We start from the raw sequence: 21,640 nt of genomic DNA, 5'->3' as shown, positions 1-21,640 counted from the left end.
TGAAGAATTCAATTTTGCGCAATAGCGCCACTTCGCGAATCATGAAGGGTGGAATGCCAGCCTCTGGGTCTCCGGGCAGATTTAGCTTTTTCACAGCTACAATTCGGTTCTTCGAGCCGATCTCCCTGGCCTTGTACACTTTCCCATAGGCGCCCTCGCCTATCTCTGACAGATACTCATAATCTGAACGACCACGAATGCTGTCGCTGTCAAATGCCATAGCTGCCGAAACAGAAACGGATAAAAAAAATATTCAGAATGTCAATATAATTTGGTAGGCCTATTGCAATTTAAATATCCGTTGACTCCTACCCAAGACAGACTGAAATTTTCTGGTGACAATCTTATTTTATCAACGGTACAAAACTCACATCAACAAACTACTTAAGTTGAATTACGTAAAATAAAATGCAAACTAAAAGAAATGGTTAACTGTTATCTGTAAAAATGCACGACACTTGGCTGTATAATTGTTCATTCCTTCATTACAATTATTGTAATGTTTAAAAGTCTCGTGACCATGAAAACATTCCTATAAACACAAAAGACGATAAAACAGGCTAATTTCCCACATATATATAGTTGAAAAAGCTTGAATAACTATTTTTTTCTGCTTAACGTCCGCTGCTAAATACGGTAGCTAAATAGCCATAGCAAAAATACACCTTAACTTACCGCTTGATCCGAGCTGTCTTGAAAAGAGACAGATGGCATGTGTGTGCATTCAAGTCTATCATGGGAAACCCAAAGACATAAATGTCGCGAGCCAAGCTCCTAAACTAATCAAATCCCTTTAAATGTTTCCCGAACCTGCGTCATCATCGCACACGCACCCCCCTCATGCCCTAGCTTCCACACTCTGCAACAAGCTCAATCTTTCCCACGGATCCCACGGAACGTTTGCGTTTGTTACTATGAATGACTGACTTCTATACTACAGTATAAAAGTCAGTGCTATGAATTATACCTTATATATATATATAGTAAATATAATCCACAGAAATTTATTTTGATGAAAAAAAAACCTTCAGTTTACTGTAAGAGTTTGGCGTTTGTATTTTAACAGAGAATACATTTTGGTGCATGTCCCTTTTCTTGCATATTCGCAATCTCTTTATGAACGCAATAGTATTTTGCGACGCAATATACGGAATGATAATTCATCTGGCGAGAATGCCCTTCATCCATTTCCTTGCCATTTTCTTCATCTTATTTGTCAGTACTTTTTTCCACTATTTTTTATATCATGCCTCTGCTTTAGCTTGACTTACTGCTAGGGCTCTGATGGTGCATTTTTCAAACTTCCAGTCAATTCATTCTGCGAAGCACATCTTCAGCATCCACTTGAAGAGCAGCACAAGTGCTAGAAATCTAGACGCCCCTAGCGGCCGCAATGTTGCACACAAGTATCTATTATGGTCTTGACTCTTTACATTTCAGCTCAGGCATGATGGTAGGCTACTGTACTTGTTTAGTGCAAACATGAATTCTCACTTATTTCTACAATATGGTAAGAAAACGCCAAGTATTAGTGCCTTATAAAGGATGTGTAGGCCTATGTCCCTTTGTCTACAATAACCTATTGCAACTAGACCCCCATGGTTCCCAAAGTTCACCATGACAAGGAGTAAATTTCAGCCAACGCCCCTGTGCCGTGGGCCGTGCCTGAGCCAAACTTTTTTTTTTTTCTGTGCACCACCTTTCATAAGTCGATGTAGTTACACTTTCCTTACATTCAGGCAACAGGAAACATAATAGGCCTAAAACATAGCAGTGTAGTGTAGTGTGTAAATGAGGCAATTTCAAAGAGACTAGAAACCGTGTTTCTTAACTAATGGGAACATTGTTTGACTCATTTTTGTTTATTTTGATTTACCTTAGTTGTTTAATTTATTAAAATTGTGTATTTTGTTTTTGCAATACTTTCCCCTTCAACCTGCTGCAGCACCCTTAGTACCCTCTTGCGAACCCCCAGGGGTCCCCTTATCTGACTCTTGCCCTCTGGTATACTTTCCGGCCCCACTTTGAAAACCACTGCACGAGTCCTTCAAGAGAGCAGCAAGGAAAACATTATGCAAACTTCTCATCAGTGTTGCCTAAAATGGATGCAGAGGCAGGCAAATGCAAATCCACAAAAATTTGTTCTCATTCTGTTTGTGTTTATTTTTGTGGTAGTCCACTGGTAGAAAGCAACGTTCAAAACAAGACAAACACATGATACTAATCCGTGCCAACAAAATGGCATCATGCTGGCATAAGTCTTGTTCTTACTGTAGGTATAGGTATTTCTGCCTGGTGTGTGTGTGCGTGTGCTGTGTGTGTACCAGATTTTTATTTTTACCCGTATTGTTGTTTCCTATAGAGCTTTGAGGTTCAAATGGAAAACCTCAGTAAGTTAGAGTTTAGATCACTATGGCGACATGAAAACATATTAAGCAAATGTACATGATAACAGTTTAAACATTTTTGTACAGGCCACAAAAATAAACTCCTATTTCCTCCCTTATTCATTCAAACAGATTTGTTAAAAGAACCTCACAGCACAGCTGGCATTCACTTTAATTGATGCCTGCAGTCTGATTACAAAAAAAGTTCAGAGCAATTTTAGAAAAACAGAGCATCGTTACATTTATGTCAGTGTTAAGTGTTGGCAAGTTGGGGTTCTCCATGATTTCAGTGTACAGTTATTGCAAGAGCTTAGTGTAGATATGGTGGGTTTGTGTAAACGGTTGTGTCCTTCTCCATCTTGCATGCGAGTTGTCTATTGGTCCTTCTTGGCGTTGACATATCTCATCTTCTTGGCGAGAGCGATGGAATCCAGGTGAAGGTTGCGGTTGAGCAGGACGGAGCCGCAGGTGAGGGCCCCTGCCAAGCCACCAGCGAAGCCACAGAGGAATACGTCCTGACCTGCATGCCAAACACACAGACACACACAGACAGACATACACTGTGGGTTCATGCTTGATAACCAGATATACCATTTTGATTCTGTTGCTGACCAACCATCTTTTCTCAATTTATCCATTTTGCTTCATTCACCTGCCCCTGCTCTCACACCAAGGTCGTAGATAAAGCTTAGCCTCACAAACATCCAATAGAGAGGATGAACTCCAAGGTCAAATCATCAAAACTGCCTTGCCAGATCAGTCACACACCCTCCCCTCCACATGATCAGTGCCTTGAATATACTGGATCTGTGCTCATGTAAATGAAAAAACTCCCTCCCAATACCTCATCATACAGATGTGATGGCTATCGGCCTAGATCTTTGGCTCAGTGGCTTTGCTCCTGCGCTATCCTGCCGGGGGAGGACTACTAGGAGGTTGTGAGTTCGAGCCCTGAGTGGTGGACTGCGCAGGATGACCTTGGTTACACAAACCATGAGTCTCCTTGTCCCTTACACTCACCTGTGAGGTAGAGGTTCTTTAGAGGCGTCTGTGGCCGGACGGTGGCGTTGAGCTCTGGGCTGAAGCGAGCCATGCCATGGTCAGCTCCGTAGATCTCCCCCTTGTTAGCGCCAATGTAGTACTGGTTCGTTATGGGGGTACCGCAGTCCACATACTCTATCTGCAGCAGGAGAAGGAGCAGGGGCATGCAGATGGCAGAGAGAAACACAAAGCGATCAGACACGTTTGTTATATGAGAGCATGTTCAGATCTTGTGATCATAAGGCAAACTCAGAGCAATAAAAGGCTTTTCCACAAATGCAACTGATGTAACATTGTGGTTCGTGTTGCAAAGACTACAAAAATAAAGAGAAAAAGTCCGCTTCAACCAGGGTTTTCTGCTCCTACTTATTTTTTTATTTTTTTCAGAGATGTTTCAGGTAAGAAGGGTGATTACCCAAAAAATCACGGAAAAAAAATTAAAAATAAGTGGGACCAGAAAATCCTGGTTGAAGCGGACGAATTTCTCTTTTTTATCTGGTCATTAGCTTGTCCTGCTCCCAGGTCAGACGTTTGGATGTACGGACTTTAACTTACTCTTTGTGTTGCAAAGCACCGCTAAAAGAAGAGCAATGCCATTTCTGCTTGTGATCCATCAAGTTATGCTGTGCAAATGCAGTCAACAACAATCACACAACAAATTCTCAAAATGGAGAATGGATGGCTATAAATGTCTAGAAATCGGTACTAAACAGGCTTAAGAACTTAAAACAGGTTACCAAGTGGATGAAAAGCAATGTAAGACAACAGAGCTCATTTCTGCCTGATGGGCAAAAAAGAAGCCAGCCGTCACAAAATGTCAACATCAGAGGTGTATAGAGTGGAAGTAGAAGTGCTCAATTTCATAGGCCTATTCTAATTTCTGCATTAGGTTTTTAAAAATAGATTCACCATCAGATAGGCCCATCTCAGCCATTCCCCACAAAGATGAACAGCATTAGGCTATATAACATTGGAAACTAAATATAAAAAACACAACATTTGTGGTTTTCAACTGAATTGATAATGAAGTTCTATTAGGCTACATTTTAGGCTTAATATGTTTATAAGACACCTCACAATTTACCCCTCCACTGTCATCCATTAGGCCTATTTAGATAGGCTATTTGTAGTGGCATGGTGCTCAGAGATTAGCAATGGGCACTGCAGCCATTAAAAGAGGAACTGGAGTTTTACCTACCATTAATAAGATAACCCATACAGCGTTATCAATAACTGCAAAGGCAATAGACAGAAGAAGAAGCTGATGAAGAGGAAGCTTAATTTCTTAACTCAGGAATGAGTCCTTCTAGCTCCGAGAAATTGCTTTTGCAAATAACTTGGAAATGTCAGATCATGAAAGAATTTTTAGGCTAAGTCTTGTGACAAGGTGTAACAAAACTTGTACCTCCCTACATGATGGATTTGGTGGTGTTACTAGGCATACTCCTGTGTTAGATTTCCTTCATACCTGGCTTCACACGTGGGAATTGTTTTTTCAACTCCACCACGAACGTGCATTTGCTTTTCTATCGGCATTGCAGTCCGTCGAACCGGCGGACAGATGCGCTTTCGCTTGCAAACATGGGGCGCACTGGCTAGTCCTAGTCCCCTTTCGGACACATGGTGCGAAGTGGCTAGATTTGATGAGAAGGGCGTCACTAATTTGTGAACGGTAGAGAGAAACCTGGAGTGGAGTCAAATGGAACGGAGTGAAAATTACAGTGCAGATGAATTAGGTCTATATTTCAGGCAGTCCAACAAAATCCCGGACATTTCTGAAATTCCCCCCGGACATTTTTTTTAGGTCTCAACAGTAGGACATGACCGGGGCAAACCGGACGCCTGGTCACCCTATTTATACAGCTCTGGTCATTGAGTGCGTATGTCAGGGTGCTCGTACCCGGTCCTTAATCTTGGGGTATATCTGGGTGACCACTTCCACAATTGACTCGATGAAGGCCTCCTTCAGCTCTTTGTAGTCTTCGCCGCGGTTGGTCACCTTGCCGTCCTTCCACTCCTCAAACCAGCTCCAGTTGGCCAAGCTCACCAGGCTTAGGGTGGACTTCCCTGTGTGGAGACAAACCAAGCAGCAGCTTTATCACACATACCACGCTTTTTTAACATAAAATGTCAATTCCAATTGTTCCAACTGTTTTTCGATCTTCCATCGAAAGAAAAAAATGGGCATTTTAGGGCTACAAACCTTTCTAAACAGATTTGAATGTATAATTTAATTTGAGTATACTTGCATTTTTGCATGCGCACACATTGTTAACAAATTAAAATGTAAACACACTGATAACACTCTGAGAAACTGCACTATTGGAATATAGGAATATTGGAATTCAGCAAAAAAAATAGTGGAGACAATAACGCTAAGTAAGTAAACATCACTCTGCTTATGTAAGCATCCTCACTCCAAAGTGATCTACACAATCTATACAATTTCACAACTTTGGCAGATTTTCGACAATCTTCTACTTCTACTTGTATCAGTAACCTCAAAAGGCACAGCAGGGTTTACTTATATGTAGCTACAGTTCTCTTGTTATTACCTGGACTTCTCTCCTCCCACGTGGAGTCTTTAGCTGACGGGGACGCCACAAAGAGCAGTGGCACATGCTTGGCAGATTCTTCCCTATTGCCCTCCAGGTAATTTACACACCTGTGGGCAAATGCAGCACATTGTATGTAAGGACACTGTCATTGCAACAATAACAATAATACAAAAGTATAACAACAAAACAAGAAGTGGGTGAGACAGACTATGTGCAGATATACAGTTGAGGACGATATTATTAGCCCCCCTCCTGAAATTAGACATATCTCTTCATTTATCATTGAGAATGATCATTATTAATAAATGCATGTTATTCTGGAAACGAATACACCATGGAGATAGTATCCAATAAGTTAAATTTGGACTTTTCCATTTTCACATTGAGTTTAAACAAAAAAGTGTAAAAATGGCAAGGACAAAATTATTAGCCCCCTTATCATTCATAGTCAATACAGTGCCATTTATGAACAAAAACTGACACCATGCACTTTGATTAGTTGTTAACTATGTTGGCACATGTCCTTCCAGGGATTTTGGCCCATTTTTTTCATTGCAAATAGTTAAGCTGGTCCAAATTGCATGGATGTTGAGGATGGACATTCATTTTCAGCATTCTTCAAATACTATCTAAAGGATTGAGGTCTGAACCACTCCATGACCATGGTTTTAGTATCTTTGAAGAATATTTGAACTATTTTGGATGCAAGTTTTGGGTTATTGTCTTATTGAAAGATCCAGTGAAGATCTTAACTCCCTCTATGAGCATATTTTTGCAAGGTGCCGTACACCCAAACAAGGTTTCCTGTGGCTGAGGCTGCCACAGAATGATGCATCCACCACCATGTTTAATTGTGGAAACCATCTTATAACGATTCAAGGCCTATTCCTTTCTTCACCTGACAGAAGCAGAATTCATGCATCAAAGCAGGTGCAATTGAATATCATCAGATGAAAGCAGAGACGTTCAAAACTCATTTTTGACTTTCAAAAGTTCACAGGCAAAGCTCAGTAACACTGTGATATGGACTGCCTTTAGTAAAATGGGTTCTTCTGTGATGATGGCCCCAAAGCCCAATATGATGACAAGTCCTAACAACTGTCTTTCTTGGGGGAAAAAAAACCTCCAGGTGAGGCCAGGTCAATAACACTCATCTAGGCAGGTGTCCAATGCTTCTTTGGTCTAATGAGGCTAAGCAGTTTCCACAGTTACACGTAGTGGAAGGGCATCAAGTTTAGTCTGTTATTCAGCCTCAGGCACAGGGAGTCTGGGTCTGAATCTGGATTGCTGGGTCTTCCAACAACATTGCAACCCAAAGCATACATTTAGATTAGTTCAGAGGTTCTTCAAGGACACTAAAACCATGATATTGGAATCACCCGCTCATAGTCCAGTCCTCAATCCCACTGAGAGTCTGTGGTTAATGTCTATGCTCAGCATCCATGCGATTTGGACCAGCTAGAACACTTTGCAGTGAAGAAATGGGTCAAAATCCCTAGTGGGGCATGTGCCAACCTAGGTAGCAACTTATCAGAGCCTGTTGTCAGTTTTGGTTCATAAATGGCGCCATATTGACTATTAATGATCAGGGGGCTAATAATTTTGTCCTTGTCATTTTTGCCCTTTTTTGTTTAAACTCATCGTAACAGTAGAAAAATCCAAATTCAACTCATTGAACATTATCTCCATCAGTGTATTTGTTTTCAGAATAACAGAAACGGTAAATAATGGTCATTCTTACTGAGAAATCAGGAGAAATGTCAAATTTCAGGAGGGGGGCTAATAATATCGTCCTCAACTGTACTAGGCCTACAGTATATTGTAGAGACACATAGGCATACACAATTAAAAAGATATACTAAGGCATCAAAAAACACAATATATGATGAAGTAAACACAAAAATACAATGACTAAATAAGGGTGAAACATTGTATACTATGCAGTCATATCAGACAGGACTGGTCTAAAGGTGTTACACAACTGTTTTGTGTTGCCCGTTATCTATTCAATAAAATGCAGAGAGTCTCAGCCAAGGCATTACGCAATGAGTTGTGTGTCTCTCTCAAGGTTTATGGTGTAAACACGAGAGTCCAATCTTTCCGAAGCTCAAAGGCCAGACATTAAAGTGGCCATCTTTACACGGACTGCACACACAGTGTTACAGTATATCAATATGGTAAATAAGATAATGTACATTCACTATTTGAAGTCAGCTAGTTTAGTTTTGGATAAATATGACCTCTGAATGGTATGTTTATGCAACTTATTATCCTGCAAAGGTGAACAGATCAGAACAGCTCAACAGTGACCTCCATGAAGGTACCATTCGGAGATGCTGTGGCGTAACACGCGGAGCACTTGTACCATATACCTAGGGATCCAGGTTCAAGTCCAGCCTGGGTCATTTCCCAGCCATTCCCCATCTCTCTCCCACCACTTTCCTGTCACCATCTTTAAGACAATTCAGCCTTGTATATTCAGCCTAACACATGTCATAGCTATTGCTTTCATTACCTCCTGTCTGGACTATTGTAACGGTGTCCTTTATGGTCTTCCCACAAAAGCACTGGACAGACTACAGCGTGTCCAAAACTCAGCTGCCAGGGTCCTCACACATGCAAAGTGGTGGCAACACCCCCATAATCGGGCAGTTTCAGGGCCTCCCAGTGAAGTCACGCATCACCTAAAAAAAATCCTACTTCTCATACAAATCACTCCATACTCTTGCTCCCCAGTACCTCTCCCATCTCCTCCTCCCAAACAAGGTCCCTGAGGTCCTCTGGCAAGGACCCGCTTGTCATTTCCCACTCCAGGCAACGGACCTTTGGTGACAGAGCTTTCTTTGTTGCTGCCCTACCCTTTGGAACAGTCTGCCTCTCAATAACCGCCAAGCCCGCACACTGACAACAAATAGCATCAGAGACAGTCTATTCTGAACTGAGAGAATCTTTGACAGCTTCTCATAACAACATGGTCATAAATTCTGCTGGGATCGTCAAATATCTCTATCTCAACTTCATCCTCATCTCCAATCAAATCTGAAGCAATGTCCTCAATAGTACTACTGTCACTTATGTCAGCCATGGTCAATAACGGTCAATAACCAACTAAGAGAAGAACTGTGCGGTCAAATGGCCATGGGTGGGTTTTTTTTTTGCGTGGGTCATGTACTGTATTTAGACCAAGTCTAAATATTTTGTTAGTCACACACCCCCATTTACGCCCCAAGTGTGTGTTTCAGGCATCAGGCAACATAACATTTGCCATGTAGTTTTCAAATAGCTCCATCGTTGAAAACCGTGTGAGCGTCACACCCGGCGTTAATAGTAAACACGCATAGATGTGGCAGCTGGCACGACAGGTAACACCACACAGATGTGTCTCCCGGTCAAAATGGGTTAAATGCCAGATGCTAATTCACAAGTTTGTCCTTGAGTGCTCGGTGTACAGTATGCATGTTTGGCAGGTTAGCTGGCCTCGGTGCTGGGATGCTTTAAAGGGAGCTCATGCGGGATGAGATCCGTTTCCCTCCCTATGTGTATAGAGGAAGTGTAGCTGGGTGTTCTAGTGAAATGGAGAAGTAAGGGGAGGTGGTGGGACAATTCAGGAAGCCTTCGCGCATGACAGGTGAAAGAGGGAAGGAGGGATTTAAATATGCGCGAAGGCGGGAGCAAGTAATGACAGCTGTCAATCACTAGCGGACTTACTCCAGAACTAGGTTTATATATAAACAACATTTGTCTTGAAGCTTATCTTTGCTTCCTTGACCCCTTGGTGAAAACTTGATTACACTCACAGTTCATCCAGGTTGTTTTCCGTAAAGATCCAGTAGTTATCTGCTTTGAGACCCAGCTCCTCTTTGGTTCCGTCAATACCAAGGAAGACACTCAATCCACCCTCTCCATTGCGCATCATACTCAGTTGACTCTGGATGTCTGACACACACACACACAGAAGAACATGCAATTCAATTAATTATTAATTAACAGTCCAAAATATTGGCATTTTTATTCACACTAGCATTGTAGAACCACCTCATCTAGCCGAGAGAGAGAGGCCAAGAGAGAGAGAGAGAGAGAGAGAGAGAGAGAGAGAGAGAGAGAGAGAGAGAGAGAGAGAGAGCTTTGGTAACACTGACACCTGAATTGAATTGAATTGAGATGGATAGAGAGAGACAGGCAGAGACACAGACAGACAGACAAAGAAATGAGAGACAAACATTGGGGCTTTCCTCACCTGGCCTTGCCTGTAGTTCCTTTGGCAGCAGATTCTGGTAAGTGTTGAAGATGCCTGCATTGGAGACCACGATGGGGGCATGGACATGAACTTCCTCCTTGCCCTTCAGCACGCTCACCCCTGTAACCAAGATGACCAGAAACATTTAACTTTAGTGATAATACACAGACAGGAAGACATTAAATATTCATTGGTGTAGTGCCTAGTATGCATCTAATGTGCTGCAACTGTTTTTTTGATGCCAACTTGTCTTGGTTTCAATCTTTGCCCCAAACACAATTATTTGGAATATTAGTACTACAAAACATGTTTAAAAAAAACTCGAGACTTTTGTTGGGATGAGACACATTACCAATGGCCTCGCTGGCTTCGTTGAAGAGGATGCGGTTGACTGGAGCTCTGACGAGTACGGCGCCCCCTGCCTTCTCGATGATGGGGATCATGTGATAGGTAATCTCACTAGCCCCTCCCTTGGGGTACCATGCGCCATTCAGGTAGTGGCAGACCAGGAGGCTGTGCATGGAGAAACTGGCATCTTTAGGGATGTTTCCTACAGGGGCAGGAGAAAAAAAACAATCCAATCAACCAATCAACTCATTTAGTACAAGCAAACGATCCAATCATCCAATCAACTCAAGTCTTTCACATAATTGTCAAAGGTTCACCTCATACGTAGCTGAATGGCAGGATGACACATGCAGTGGTGCTACGAAATCAATATTGAAGTCTTTCATGGTGTTTTATTGGTGTTTTAAGCGTTCTCCTGTTGTCCCTTAATCTCATTACCTTTACCCCCCCCCCCCCCCCCACACACACACACACACACACACACACACACACAACCCTACCACTCTACACACACATACACACATACACACGTCATGCACTTCAGGAAACACAAACACACACACACACACACACACACACACACACACACACACACACACACACACACACACACACACACACACACACACACACACACATACATCTACCGTTGTCCACAGGACCACGTTTCCATCACTGATTGCACTTCTTTTCTCGGCATCACTCACACACACATACGTACCATAGGTTCCAAAGATGTAACAGAAGACAGCCCTCAGGTCCTTGTTCTCCGTCAGCCCGTTGACCACGTCGGTGAGGCTGCAGTCGGCCATCTTGAAGAAGTAGGACATGCGCTTGGCCAGCCCGGTGTAGGCCAGGAATTTGGCTACGGGCGCCGGGAGCAGCTTGAGCAGGGCCATGGCCCACACACCTCGCCCACATTTCTGAGGAAGACATGGAGTACACAAATTCATCATGAAGCGCACAAATTTTTCAAATACAACAAGAACTGTTTCATCCCAGCTGCTATAAAAATGCTCAATAATAGATAGCAATCGTGTCATGCAGTGCAAGTGCACTGATCCAGCTTGTGTATGTGCTATGTGTACAGTAGGAGTGAGTGTTGTGAGCTTTGGAACCAGCTTCCAGACTATATAGAAAAAGGTCCCTACTGTGGATAGTTTAAAACCAGACTCAAGAGAAAGCTATTCCCAGATGCTTTATCTCAGTATCCACATTATTGACTATTGATTTGGATACTTTCATTTGTCTCTAATTATCATTATTTTGGGTTTTCTTTATTTCACTTGCTCTTATGATTTAGTTTTTTATGCACACTGAAGTGCATCTGTGTATGAAATGTGCTATACAAATAAAATATAAAATTGCCTTGCCTTGAGATGCACTGATTGTTCCCTCTAGGGACAATAGAGTCCCTAGTCCCTACTCTACTACACACAGTGTGGGGCGGGTGAGTACTGTAGTCACCAGACTGGCTTTATCTGGATAGACAGGTTTTCTAGCCAAGACTGACAATTCCTGACCTTACACCTTACTTAAGAGAAGTTAAACCTGAAAGCTGTTATCTCTAATTGAATCACTCCTATAAGTCTTAGTGAAAGGTGCAGTACGTAGGAAGGTGGCCAGAGCAGGTATCGCAACTATGCTGCCCATTGCAACTTCGCTGCTGACTATTCCAAAATTTGACCTTGATCATGAATATTTACTAAGTACTCAACTGAAATTTACTAGTATGACCAAAGTACAGTATATTTTGCAACTAAACCTTTAAGTTTAAGAAATAGTGTGTAGATTTACTGAGGGCTTTTGCATAGCTTCCATAGCTTGATGCTTTCGCCTGGTTGAAGTGACATAACTGGCTGACCCCACAACAGTGTTGTGCAATTCAGAGCAGAGGTTAGACATGGTCACTGCCAATCCATCCCGCAGTCAAGTATTAAAAGCAAGCGTGCAGAAAAAAGCTGTCTGTTAAACTCTATCTACTAAAATCTACTTTCATGCATATAATGTCTTTTTCAAGTATCTTCGGATAAAAACATCTGCTAAGTGCAGTAGTGGTAGTAGTAATGACAACTTCAACTGTTTGACAGTGCTACAGTGTCTGCACAAACTGCTCAGACGGCTATGGATACTGTGACTTTAATGAGCATGTTCACCTTTGCTCCACAAATGATGACACCACTTAATATTTGCAATGTTTTACCAGCTGTGCCTCTGTACTGGACACAGATAAAGAATAATCAGCTAACGATACAATAACAATAATTATTCCATGTTGCACAAGACCGCTATAAGCCTCAGATGAAATAACAGGTATGATACTATGCAGTATACACTACGTTTGTTTGTAGGCCCGTAAGAGATCTTAGGGACGAAGAATAATTCCACATACACGAAACATTCATAAACTCTACGTCATAGCATATAACCATAAATGTCTTCACATAGCCTACATCAAGGCAAAGAGGGTTAATCACTTGTTTTCAATCAGTTCCATGTAATCTCTAAACTTCAATTTCCTTGTTAACAAAGAGGGTTAGTCATTGCTTTGAATAATTTCTAAGCAATAGCAATAGCCTTTGTACTGGAAGCAGGATATCTTCAGTTTCCTTGTTCACAAGCTTAGGCTAACTGACTTACTGTCCTGTCGGTCCACAAGGTCTCAAACATGGGTGGTACTATAGCATTCAAAAAAGAGTCAGTGGACTGGTGCACTTCACAGTGAGGCCTCAAATACTTTTGCATGTCGTGTGGAACTCACAGTGTGAGGGAAATGGAATACGTAGAGGTAGACCAGAGGAGTGTAAGACAATCATGTGGTGGTGAATTACAAGTGAGTAGAAAGGCACTGCTCTGGTTTCACTGAGTAATTACTCTCCCTGGATCAATGACTTGGTAGAAAAAACACAACCGCCCGGTCTGAAGAAGCATTTGTTAGAAGCTTTCGACAACACACACACGCACGCACTCACGCACGCACGCACGCACGCACGCACACACACACGCACACACACACACACACACACACATAACATTGCATTCAGACACTACCACTGCAAAGGCATGACCAGAGTTTAATTTTGATGTCATGTTAATCCAACAAACATTAAGGAAATAGTAAGGAATATATCTGTTTATATATTATTTATATAATATATAATATATTATTTATAATATATTTGTTTATGTTCTCCTCTGTTTCTCTTCCTACTGTGTTTCTATAGATCTGAACTGAACTGTGTAATGAAGTGTAAAGTACCGTAATAATAAATGATAATTTATGTGGTAAAATGAAATGGAGAGCGCCTAGTTGGCACGTGACGTGGGGATGTCTGACCTTGACCAGCCTCATGTACTCGTCGATGGCCTTCTCCTCGCCGGGGAAGCACTTCTTCAGCTCGGCGGGGAAGCGGTCGCGTCCCGAGTAGATGGGGTACGTGCGCCTGTTCTCGGGCGGCCCGATGACCACCATGTCGAAGGGGTTGTCCAGCGGCTCCCACTGCAGCTGCCCATTGGTGCACTGGTCCAGCATGCAGCGGAAGGGCTTGTGGTCCTGCAGGTCTCCGATGTAATGGATGCCTGGGAGGAAAGCGGAGGAGGAAGCTCGTAACACCCTTACGACCAATTAGGGTACAAAGGGGGGGAACGGTGGCTTAGAGACCTAAGGCACCGTACCATTATGCCGGTTCGAGTCCACTGCAAGGTCATTTCCTGATTGCTCCCTTGTTTTGTGTGTATTGTTTTGTTATACCTGTGTGTTTCCTTTTCTTTGGGTTTCCCTGCTGTTAAGCAGCTTCGTGCAGCTTTTTAAGGGCTTTCTCCCTTTCAATATCAATGTCAATCAATCAATCGCTGTATGTCTTCTTCACCTGCTATAATATTGAATAAAAACGTATCATCTCATCTCATCTCATCTCATCCCTCTCCCACTATTTTACTGTCATCTCTCACACTGTCCTGTCTGAGTAATGGTATAGGCTAAAGCCTAAAAAACATATTTAAAAAGGGTACAACGTCATTAACTGTAATCTATTATGTCATACATATTTGTCCAATGATCCCCATCATGATGGGTCACCGCGGCACAAAAATATAAATAGTGTGACGGATGGGTACAAGTTTGGACAAAAATGTGTTTATTATTGAATAATCACATCGTAGCGTAGCGTGCATTGAGTGCTCAAAGTGGAAAAGCGTTCTATAGAGCACAGTCTTCTTTGTCCATTTACCATTATCTCATTAAGTAATGTGATGTAACATAAACACTGAAATGTCCCAAGTTGATTTCTCGTCTGTGTAATATTACTTACCGACATCAAATTCGAATCCCTTCTCCGTGAAGGTGTGGCAACAGCCTCCTGCCCGGTCATGTTGCTCCAGGACCAGGACCTTCTTGCCCACTTTAGCCAGGAGAACAGCCAGGCCCAGCCCACCTATGCCACTGCCAATCACGATGGCATCGAGGTTTTCTGGCACCTTGCTAGCCAAGAAGCCTTGAAACATGGAATTAATAAAAGCAGATTAAGGTCTGAGTGACAAACATACATATCATTTGATATCTTAAAGTCTAAAGGTGCACTGTGTAAGATTTTTAGTTTATTTTAAGTTTATTTCCAGAATGCACGCTACCCATTCACTAATGTTACCTTTTTCATGAATACTTACCACCACTATCATTCTAAATATTCATTATGACTGGGAAAATTGCACTTTTCATACATAAAAAGGGGGATCTTCTCCATGGTCCGCCATTTTGAATTTCCAGAAATAGACATTTTTAACTGCAAAAATGACTGTACTTTGGCCATATGAGTAAATACTACTTTATTACTTAGTAAACATTCATGAAAAGATCAAATTTGGCAATAGGCAACCCAGTTTCAATGAGCAGCATAGTTGCAGTACCCATTCTGGCCACATTCTACACAGTGCACCTTTACTGTAAAGTTTGTAAGATAAAAACAAGTTTAAAGTTTGTGTCAAAAAAATGTTGCATACAGATACACTGATACTGTGCAGTGCAACTCTGTAGGCCATAATCAGCGAGTCTTACTGAGATAAGATGAAACTTATCGTGAAGGATAATGCATAATTTACAACATGCAAGGGTGCTTGCCTCAGAGATTGTTCTCTGACAGCAGGACAACAATTGCTAAACTCTGTCCATCCATCTTCTTCTTGCGCAATTCTGGCTTAAGAGCAGCACGTGCGCACTTCACAGCAAAGCACCAAACCTTAGTTGGTAACATTTTAATTTTCAGAGGCCTTCAATTGCAGTAAACTTACTCATTATTCAGTAGACAAAGCTGTGTAATAAAATGTAAGTACACCTGTAGTACACGTTATTACATCATTCGTGTGTTTTGTATTACAGCTTGTATTTTTGTGTAGCCTTGGGCCGTGCAGCCCTTTGCCTCCCTGCAAGAGTTAATCACTTTGGCAAAGTAAAAAGTTATTATAAAACCACTTCATAATAAATTAAGGTCAGTGTTATTATGGTATAGATACATGGCATATGATATGTACTAGTACTCACACACGTTATTACACCAGTTATTCCACTGTAGGCCTACTACCTAGTGATATTGTAATAGGCCTACACTGTTATCAAAAGCCCCTTAAAATGAAGTGTTACTATTTTTTTTTTTTTTGCAGCCTATTCATGTCTAGAGTCGGGTGTGCCCGTGACAACACTGGAAAACACTGAAAACAGGAAGAGACTGGTTTGCGATGTTGCCAAATGCCATGCCCACACGGACCCACCAGAAAGCGCGTGAAAAGGCGCGTACAGTTCGCTATGGCTGGAATGCCTCTTTGGTTATTTGAACACTTCTTTGGATATGAGAACACTTCTTCAGATATCCAAAGCAGCATGCCAGCCCTAATACCAAACAAACACAGTGGCGGCAATCACCTTTGAGTCAGGTTGAGTCAGGTCTACTTCTACACTAGTAGGCTACCAGCACGAGACTGAACACAACGAACGCACTTGTTCTCGGTCAAACATGCCACTTGTTGTTTTTGCTGCCAGCGCCAGTCACCCATACGAAAGCATGCACACCAATATGGCAGAAGCGACATACCTTGTTTTAGAACTTTGTTTTTCACTTTGTGGTCGAGCACAATTGGCTTCAGTGGTTCTCGGGTATCTATCTCAAAGGGATTCGGTCCAGGAGTGGTGAAAACATATTTCAACAAAAACGCAACCAGGGCCAAGACGATAATTCCAATAGCGATCCACATTGTCGCCTACGACAGTGAGGACCTTGCCACAACTCCAGTAGGATGTCGGCTGCAACCGCAGAGCACACTCACCCCTGTCACAAAGGCAACAGACAAGTCTTCGGAGTAGAGTCTACAATATTTCCGTATTGTCCGTGTGCTCGACAGCCAATGAGGAAATGTTTTACTCGTTATGTCAGTAGAATCTGCCAATGGCCTGGTGTGACATCGAGGGACAGTCACTGGTGTGTTGAGGTTATGCAATCCATTCGCAATCTGTGATCTTTCTCAACAATATGACTTCTGTTAGTAACAGAACTATGATCCCTCAGTGCAATACAATAGTTTCACCACAAAAAATATTTGATATATTTGCAGACTGCCAAAATATGTCTTCATATCGGCATTCCAACAATATCCTTAGTCTTAGTGCAATTTCTTCTTTTGTTCATGAAGTTTAAGGTTGAAGAAAGCTGAAGAAGTCCTTTTATTTACCATATTCACAAAGTCAGATCTCTCCCACTCACACACAAACAGACGCGCACACACACATACGCACGCGGGGGAGCGCTCGCGCGCGCGCGCGCGCGCGCGCACACACACACACACACACACACACACACACACACACACACACACACACACACACACACACACACACACACACACACACACACACACACACACACACACACACACACACACACACGATTCAATAAGTGTCCAGGAACCAAAGTCACTGTGCATTGTCCAGGGAAGAAATGCTTGAAAATACTGCAAATGCAAATGCTAATGCTTGGAAATACTGCAAATATGGGAAATTCAAAAAAGATGGACTGCTCCTTTAACCCAGCACCACATGGCCATTCTATAAGAGCAGGGAATCCACAAGTTCACACCCTCTTAACACACACACACACACACACACACACACACACACACACACACACACACACACACACACACACACACACACACACACACACACACACACACACACACACACACACACACACGTACAAGAGTTGATGTACTGTTTGCTGTATTGTATTGTCAGTGCAATAAAAGTAATCTAAAGCAGAGTTGTAGTCCTGGATGTTGGGGGGTGGGATGGGGGGTTGAAGGGGGACAGCAGTCAATAAGAGTTCACGGGTGTTGAGGGGTCGGGTTGGCATATCAGCAACCTCCACATAGGAAAAAAGAGTGCAAATGAGTGTGCAAGTGTGGGATGGTTGATTATGCAGTCCAGTCACCAATGTTCTCTTTCTAGGTGTCCTTCTGTGTGGTGCTGAACAGCTGGATGGAGCTTGGGGCTGGGGACAAAGGACCTCCGTAGCCTGTCTGTCCTGCATGGGATGGCACGGAATCTGTAGCTAAACAAATTTCTCTGGTTGTCGAAGACTGGGTGCAGTGGGTGATTGTTATTGTCCATTATAGAGTGAAGTTTGCTCATTGTCCTGTTCTCAGCAGTGGTAGTGAGAGCCTCCAGTTCTGTGCCAGCAACAGACCCAGCTTTCCTCACCAGGCTGTCAAGGCTTCCAGCATCTCTCTTCCTGATGCTTCCACCCCAGCATGCCACAGCATAGGAAAGCACATTGGTCACGACAGACTGGTAGAGGTAGAAAAAGCACCTCCTGGTGATCAGGCTGCCAACAGAGGCAAATAGGTCAGATGTCCCAGGATCCCAGGCTCTTCAATGTTACATTTGAGGGGGGGCCTTTTAGATGTTTTGTCCCGGGTCAGGCCAAAGCTGTTAACGGCCCTGCTAGGGACTATTGACTGCGTAACAAACACGTCCATCACTTCATCCTTAACACTTCATGAACATTCAAACTCCCTTGCATCCCAATTCCCCTGTGTGATGGGGTTAAGTTTAGACGTCTATAGCCTATACGTATAACCGGCCATCCGGGTACTCTGCTCGTGAATGTGCGTTACTCCCCTTTTTGGGGGAAAACCAAACGAATGTCTCATTAACTTACATGTGACATCTGCAAGCCCAAATAACCAGAGTTCATGCTTCAGCCATGGCTGTTTGGCTATATTATTTGAACAGCTGACAACACAACTTCGGCATGTTGAGCGTGAACGCTAGTCTACATCCTTGTCTTTCGTTTATTCTTTCCCAGCATCATCAATTGACTTGCATTGGCTTTTCCCCCAATAAGGGGGTAATGCACATGGCACATGTCACGCCGCTTATCCGTATAAACTAAAAGGGGTGGGCCTATACAGTATATCACGAAAGTGAGTACACCCCTCACAGTTTTTGCAGATTTGTCAGTATATCTTTTCGGTAACACTTTATTTTAGGGATACATCTATTAGCACTGATACATACACTGTTAATGCCTGCGTAAGTACCATGTAAGGCATGTACTAAGCAAATGCTAAGGCCTACTAGGTCCTTACTATGGTTAAATTGGTAATAAATCCCTTATTGTGCATGCACAAGACATTTGCGAATACATGCCTAACAAATGTTTGATTTTGCTTTGTACATGCCTTACAAGTTATTTATACAGGAACATTGTATGTATTAGTGCTAATAGATGTATCCATAAAATCAAGTGTTACCATCTTTTCATAGGAAAGCATTACAGAAATTTCACTTTGACACACTGATTAGTGACCTTTTAACAACATATTCAACCGTTTAAATTTCTTGTTCACTCAGAAAAAAAACAAAATACAGCCATTAATGTTTGAACATGTACTCACAAAAGTGAGTACACCCCAGATTAAAATTCGGTAGAGAAGGGGCTGTGTTGGCTCGAATCGTCTCGAAATGAAAAGGGATTAAAAGGCAGGTCATCAGTGTGCGTTTCAACCTTTCTTTGCATTGAACTTTTACATTTTGAGTGTGCACCTGGCTTAAATAGATTGGTGTGATATTTTAATGCAATCCTATGGAGAATATCATGATCTGCTTCAGTAGTCACAGTGCATGTTGACATGCATGTTTCTTTTAGGTGTATTTCAGATTGCCAATGTTGACAGCATCCATGCATCCCCAAACCATGTCAGTCCCAACACCATGCTTGGCTATTGAGAGGATGAACTTTTTTGTAAAACTCACTTGTTTACCACCGCACATGCTTGACACCATCTAAAGTAAATTTGTTTATCTTGATCTCTTCAGATCACAAGACATGGTTCCACTGATCCATATCCTTGGTCTGTTCATCTCTCTTAATACCAAGATAAACAAATTTGCTTTAGATGGTGTCAAGCATGTGTGGTGGTAAACAAGGGAGTTTTACAAAAAAGTGGATCCTCTCAATAGCCAAGCATGGTACTTCAGCCAGATTCCCTTCAGCACAGGACACTTCACTGCGTAACTGCTCAACAGTGTGCCTTACCCTGAGCTGATTCTGAGGTGGTTGGATCAAATTTCGACAAATGGTCTTTACTTCCAGTAATACTGCCAGGCAGTGAAATAACTGGTGTTATTGTTAGATATGCTACAATACCATGTACTAGTGTACTATGCATAGAAGAAAATACTGAGCCTGAACTTTTAGCACTTTTGAGATAAAGTATTTGAAGAGACAGGCTGGTGTTCTACCTGCTGGGCATTGCTGCCTGACGCACCTCCTCCAGTGCCTTTACTCAAGTGTGCCTTACACCCCTGGGCTTGAGCGGGTCATCAGCTGAGAACCACTAGTCACGGATTTTCACTCCCTGAACCCCAGTACATCTCTAGGTGGCGGAGCGATGGCAGGGATCTCTCCCTGCCACCCCCTGCTGATGCCCTAGGTGTTAGGCCCCCACCCCTTGTCTCTCCTCCTCAGCCACAGCCAGAAGCTACCCATCTCTGCCTCTTCAGCCAATTCCCTGATCTCTTTGCGATGCCCAGCTCCAGAGCATCCGAGGTAAGGGACCCGACAAATCCCCTTCAGCCAGGGCTGGATTAACATGGCCTGGGGCAGGTTGCTGTGCGCCCCCGAAAGACAAATATTGCGACAAATTTACATAGACAGTGTCATAATTACGAACTAGAAAGAAAGGATAGCATGTCTCCTGGTTCACCTCAAATTTTTTGAAACTGAATTCGAACAAAACTGAAGTCCTACTTATAGGCACCAAATCCACCTTATCCAAAGCAAATAGTTTCTCCTTCTCAATTGATAGCTCTCCTGTCTCCCCCTCCCCTCAAGTTAAGAGTTTGGGTGTCATGCTTGATGGGTGTCATGCTTGATGGCTCTCTATCCTTCCTCTCCCACATTAACAACATCACACGGTCTGCCTATTTCCACCTACGCAACATTAACCGTCTCCGCCCCTCTCTCACCTCCCATTCTACCTCCATCCTTATACACAGTCTTGTCACCTCTCGCATTGATTACTGTAATTCTCTCCTCTTTGGTCTCCCTCAAAAATCTCTCCACAAGCTCCAACTGGTCCAGAACTCAGCTGCCCGCATCATAACTAAAACCCCTTCCTGTCACCATATTACCCCTGCACTCCAACATCTCCACTGGCTCCCTATCAAATTTAGAATTCACTTTAAAATACTTCTCCACACCTTCAAGGCTATCCACAATCTTGCCCCTCCTTATCTATCTAATCTTATTCATATTGCTATTCCCTCCCGCCCCCTCCGTTCCTCTTCCTCCATTCTCCTCTCTGTCCCTTCTGCCCGTCTCAGCACCATGGGGAACAGAGCTTTCAGTTGCTCTGCTCCTCAGCTGTGGAATGCGCTTCCCCCTGACATCCGCAACATTGAGTCTTTACCCCTGTTCAAATCAAGACTTAAAACTCATCTATTTCAATTAGCCTATTCTTTATGATTCTTTAACTGTATTTTGTTTTATTTTATTTTCTATATATTTATTTTTTGTTTA

At 42.6% G+C, this 21,640-nt stretch overlaps 2 protein-coding genes across 2 annotated transcripts in view; both read right to left on the bottom strand.

Moving 5' to 3' along the window:
* The window catches only part of cdk21 (cyclin-dependent kinase 21), a 13,366-nt gene extending 12,518 nt beyond the window's left edge, over positions 1-848 (bottom strand). The window contains exons 1-2 of the mRNA XM_063222878.1: positions 676-848; positions 1-222 (exon numbers count right to left, since the gene is read on the bottom strand). The exon at positions 1-222 is cut by the window's left edge and continues 19 nt beyond it. Coding sequence (XP_063078948.1) covers positions 1-222; positions 676-724 — 271 coding nt within the window. The 5' untranslated portion in view covers positions 725-848. The remainder of the gene's footprint in view (positions 223-675) is intronic.
* Positions 849-1,912: 1,064 nt separating this feature from the next.
* retsat.2 (retinol saturase, tandem duplicate 2) lies at positions 1,913-16,923 on the bottom strand. The gene is made up of 11 exons (XM_063222865.1): positions 16,655-16,923; positions 14,882-15,064; positions 13,909-14,150; positions 11,293-11,494; positions 10,576-10,773; positions 10,224-10,343; positions 9,784-9,922; positions 5,984-6,093; positions 5,329-5,495; positions 3,408-3,567; positions 1,913-2,907 (listed from the first exon to the last, which is right to left on the bottom strand). Exons 1-11 carry the CDS (start codon positions 16,812-16,814, stop codon positions 2,762-2,764), a joined length of 1,827 nt encoding a protein of 608 aa, XP_063078935.1. The 5' UTR covers positions 16,815-16,923; the 3' UTR covers positions 1,913-2,761.
* Between the last annotated feature and the right edge of the window lie 4,717 nt (positions 16,924-21,640).

This window comes from Engraulis encrasicolus, chromosome 2 (assembly GCF_034702125.1).
Source record: "Engraulis encrasicolus isolate BLACKSEA-1 chromosome 2, IST_EnEncr_1.0, whole genome shotgun sequence".
Lineage (NCBI taxonomy): Eukaryota > Metazoa > Chordata > Actinopteri > Clupeiformes > Engraulidae > Engraulis > Engraulis encrasicolus.
Note: the sequence above shows the minus strand (reverse complement) of the source record. Positions and strands in the feature narration are given on the sequence as shown.

Excerpts from the sequence above, each read along its gene's own strand:
- retsat.2 (XM_063222865.1), bottom strand. The coding sequence starts at position 16,814 with ATGTGGATCGCTATTGGAATTATCGTCTTGGCCCTGGTTGCGTTTTTG. Across the intron at positions 10,774-11,292 it reads TTACATCTTTGGAACCTATG|GAAACATCCCTAAAGATGCC; the intron begins GTACGTATGTGT and ends CTGCCCCTGTAG. Across the intron at positions 2,908-3,407 it reads AAAGAACCTCTACCTCACAG|GTCAGGACGTATTCCTCTGT; the intron begins GTGAGTGTAAGG and ends TTTGGCATGCAG.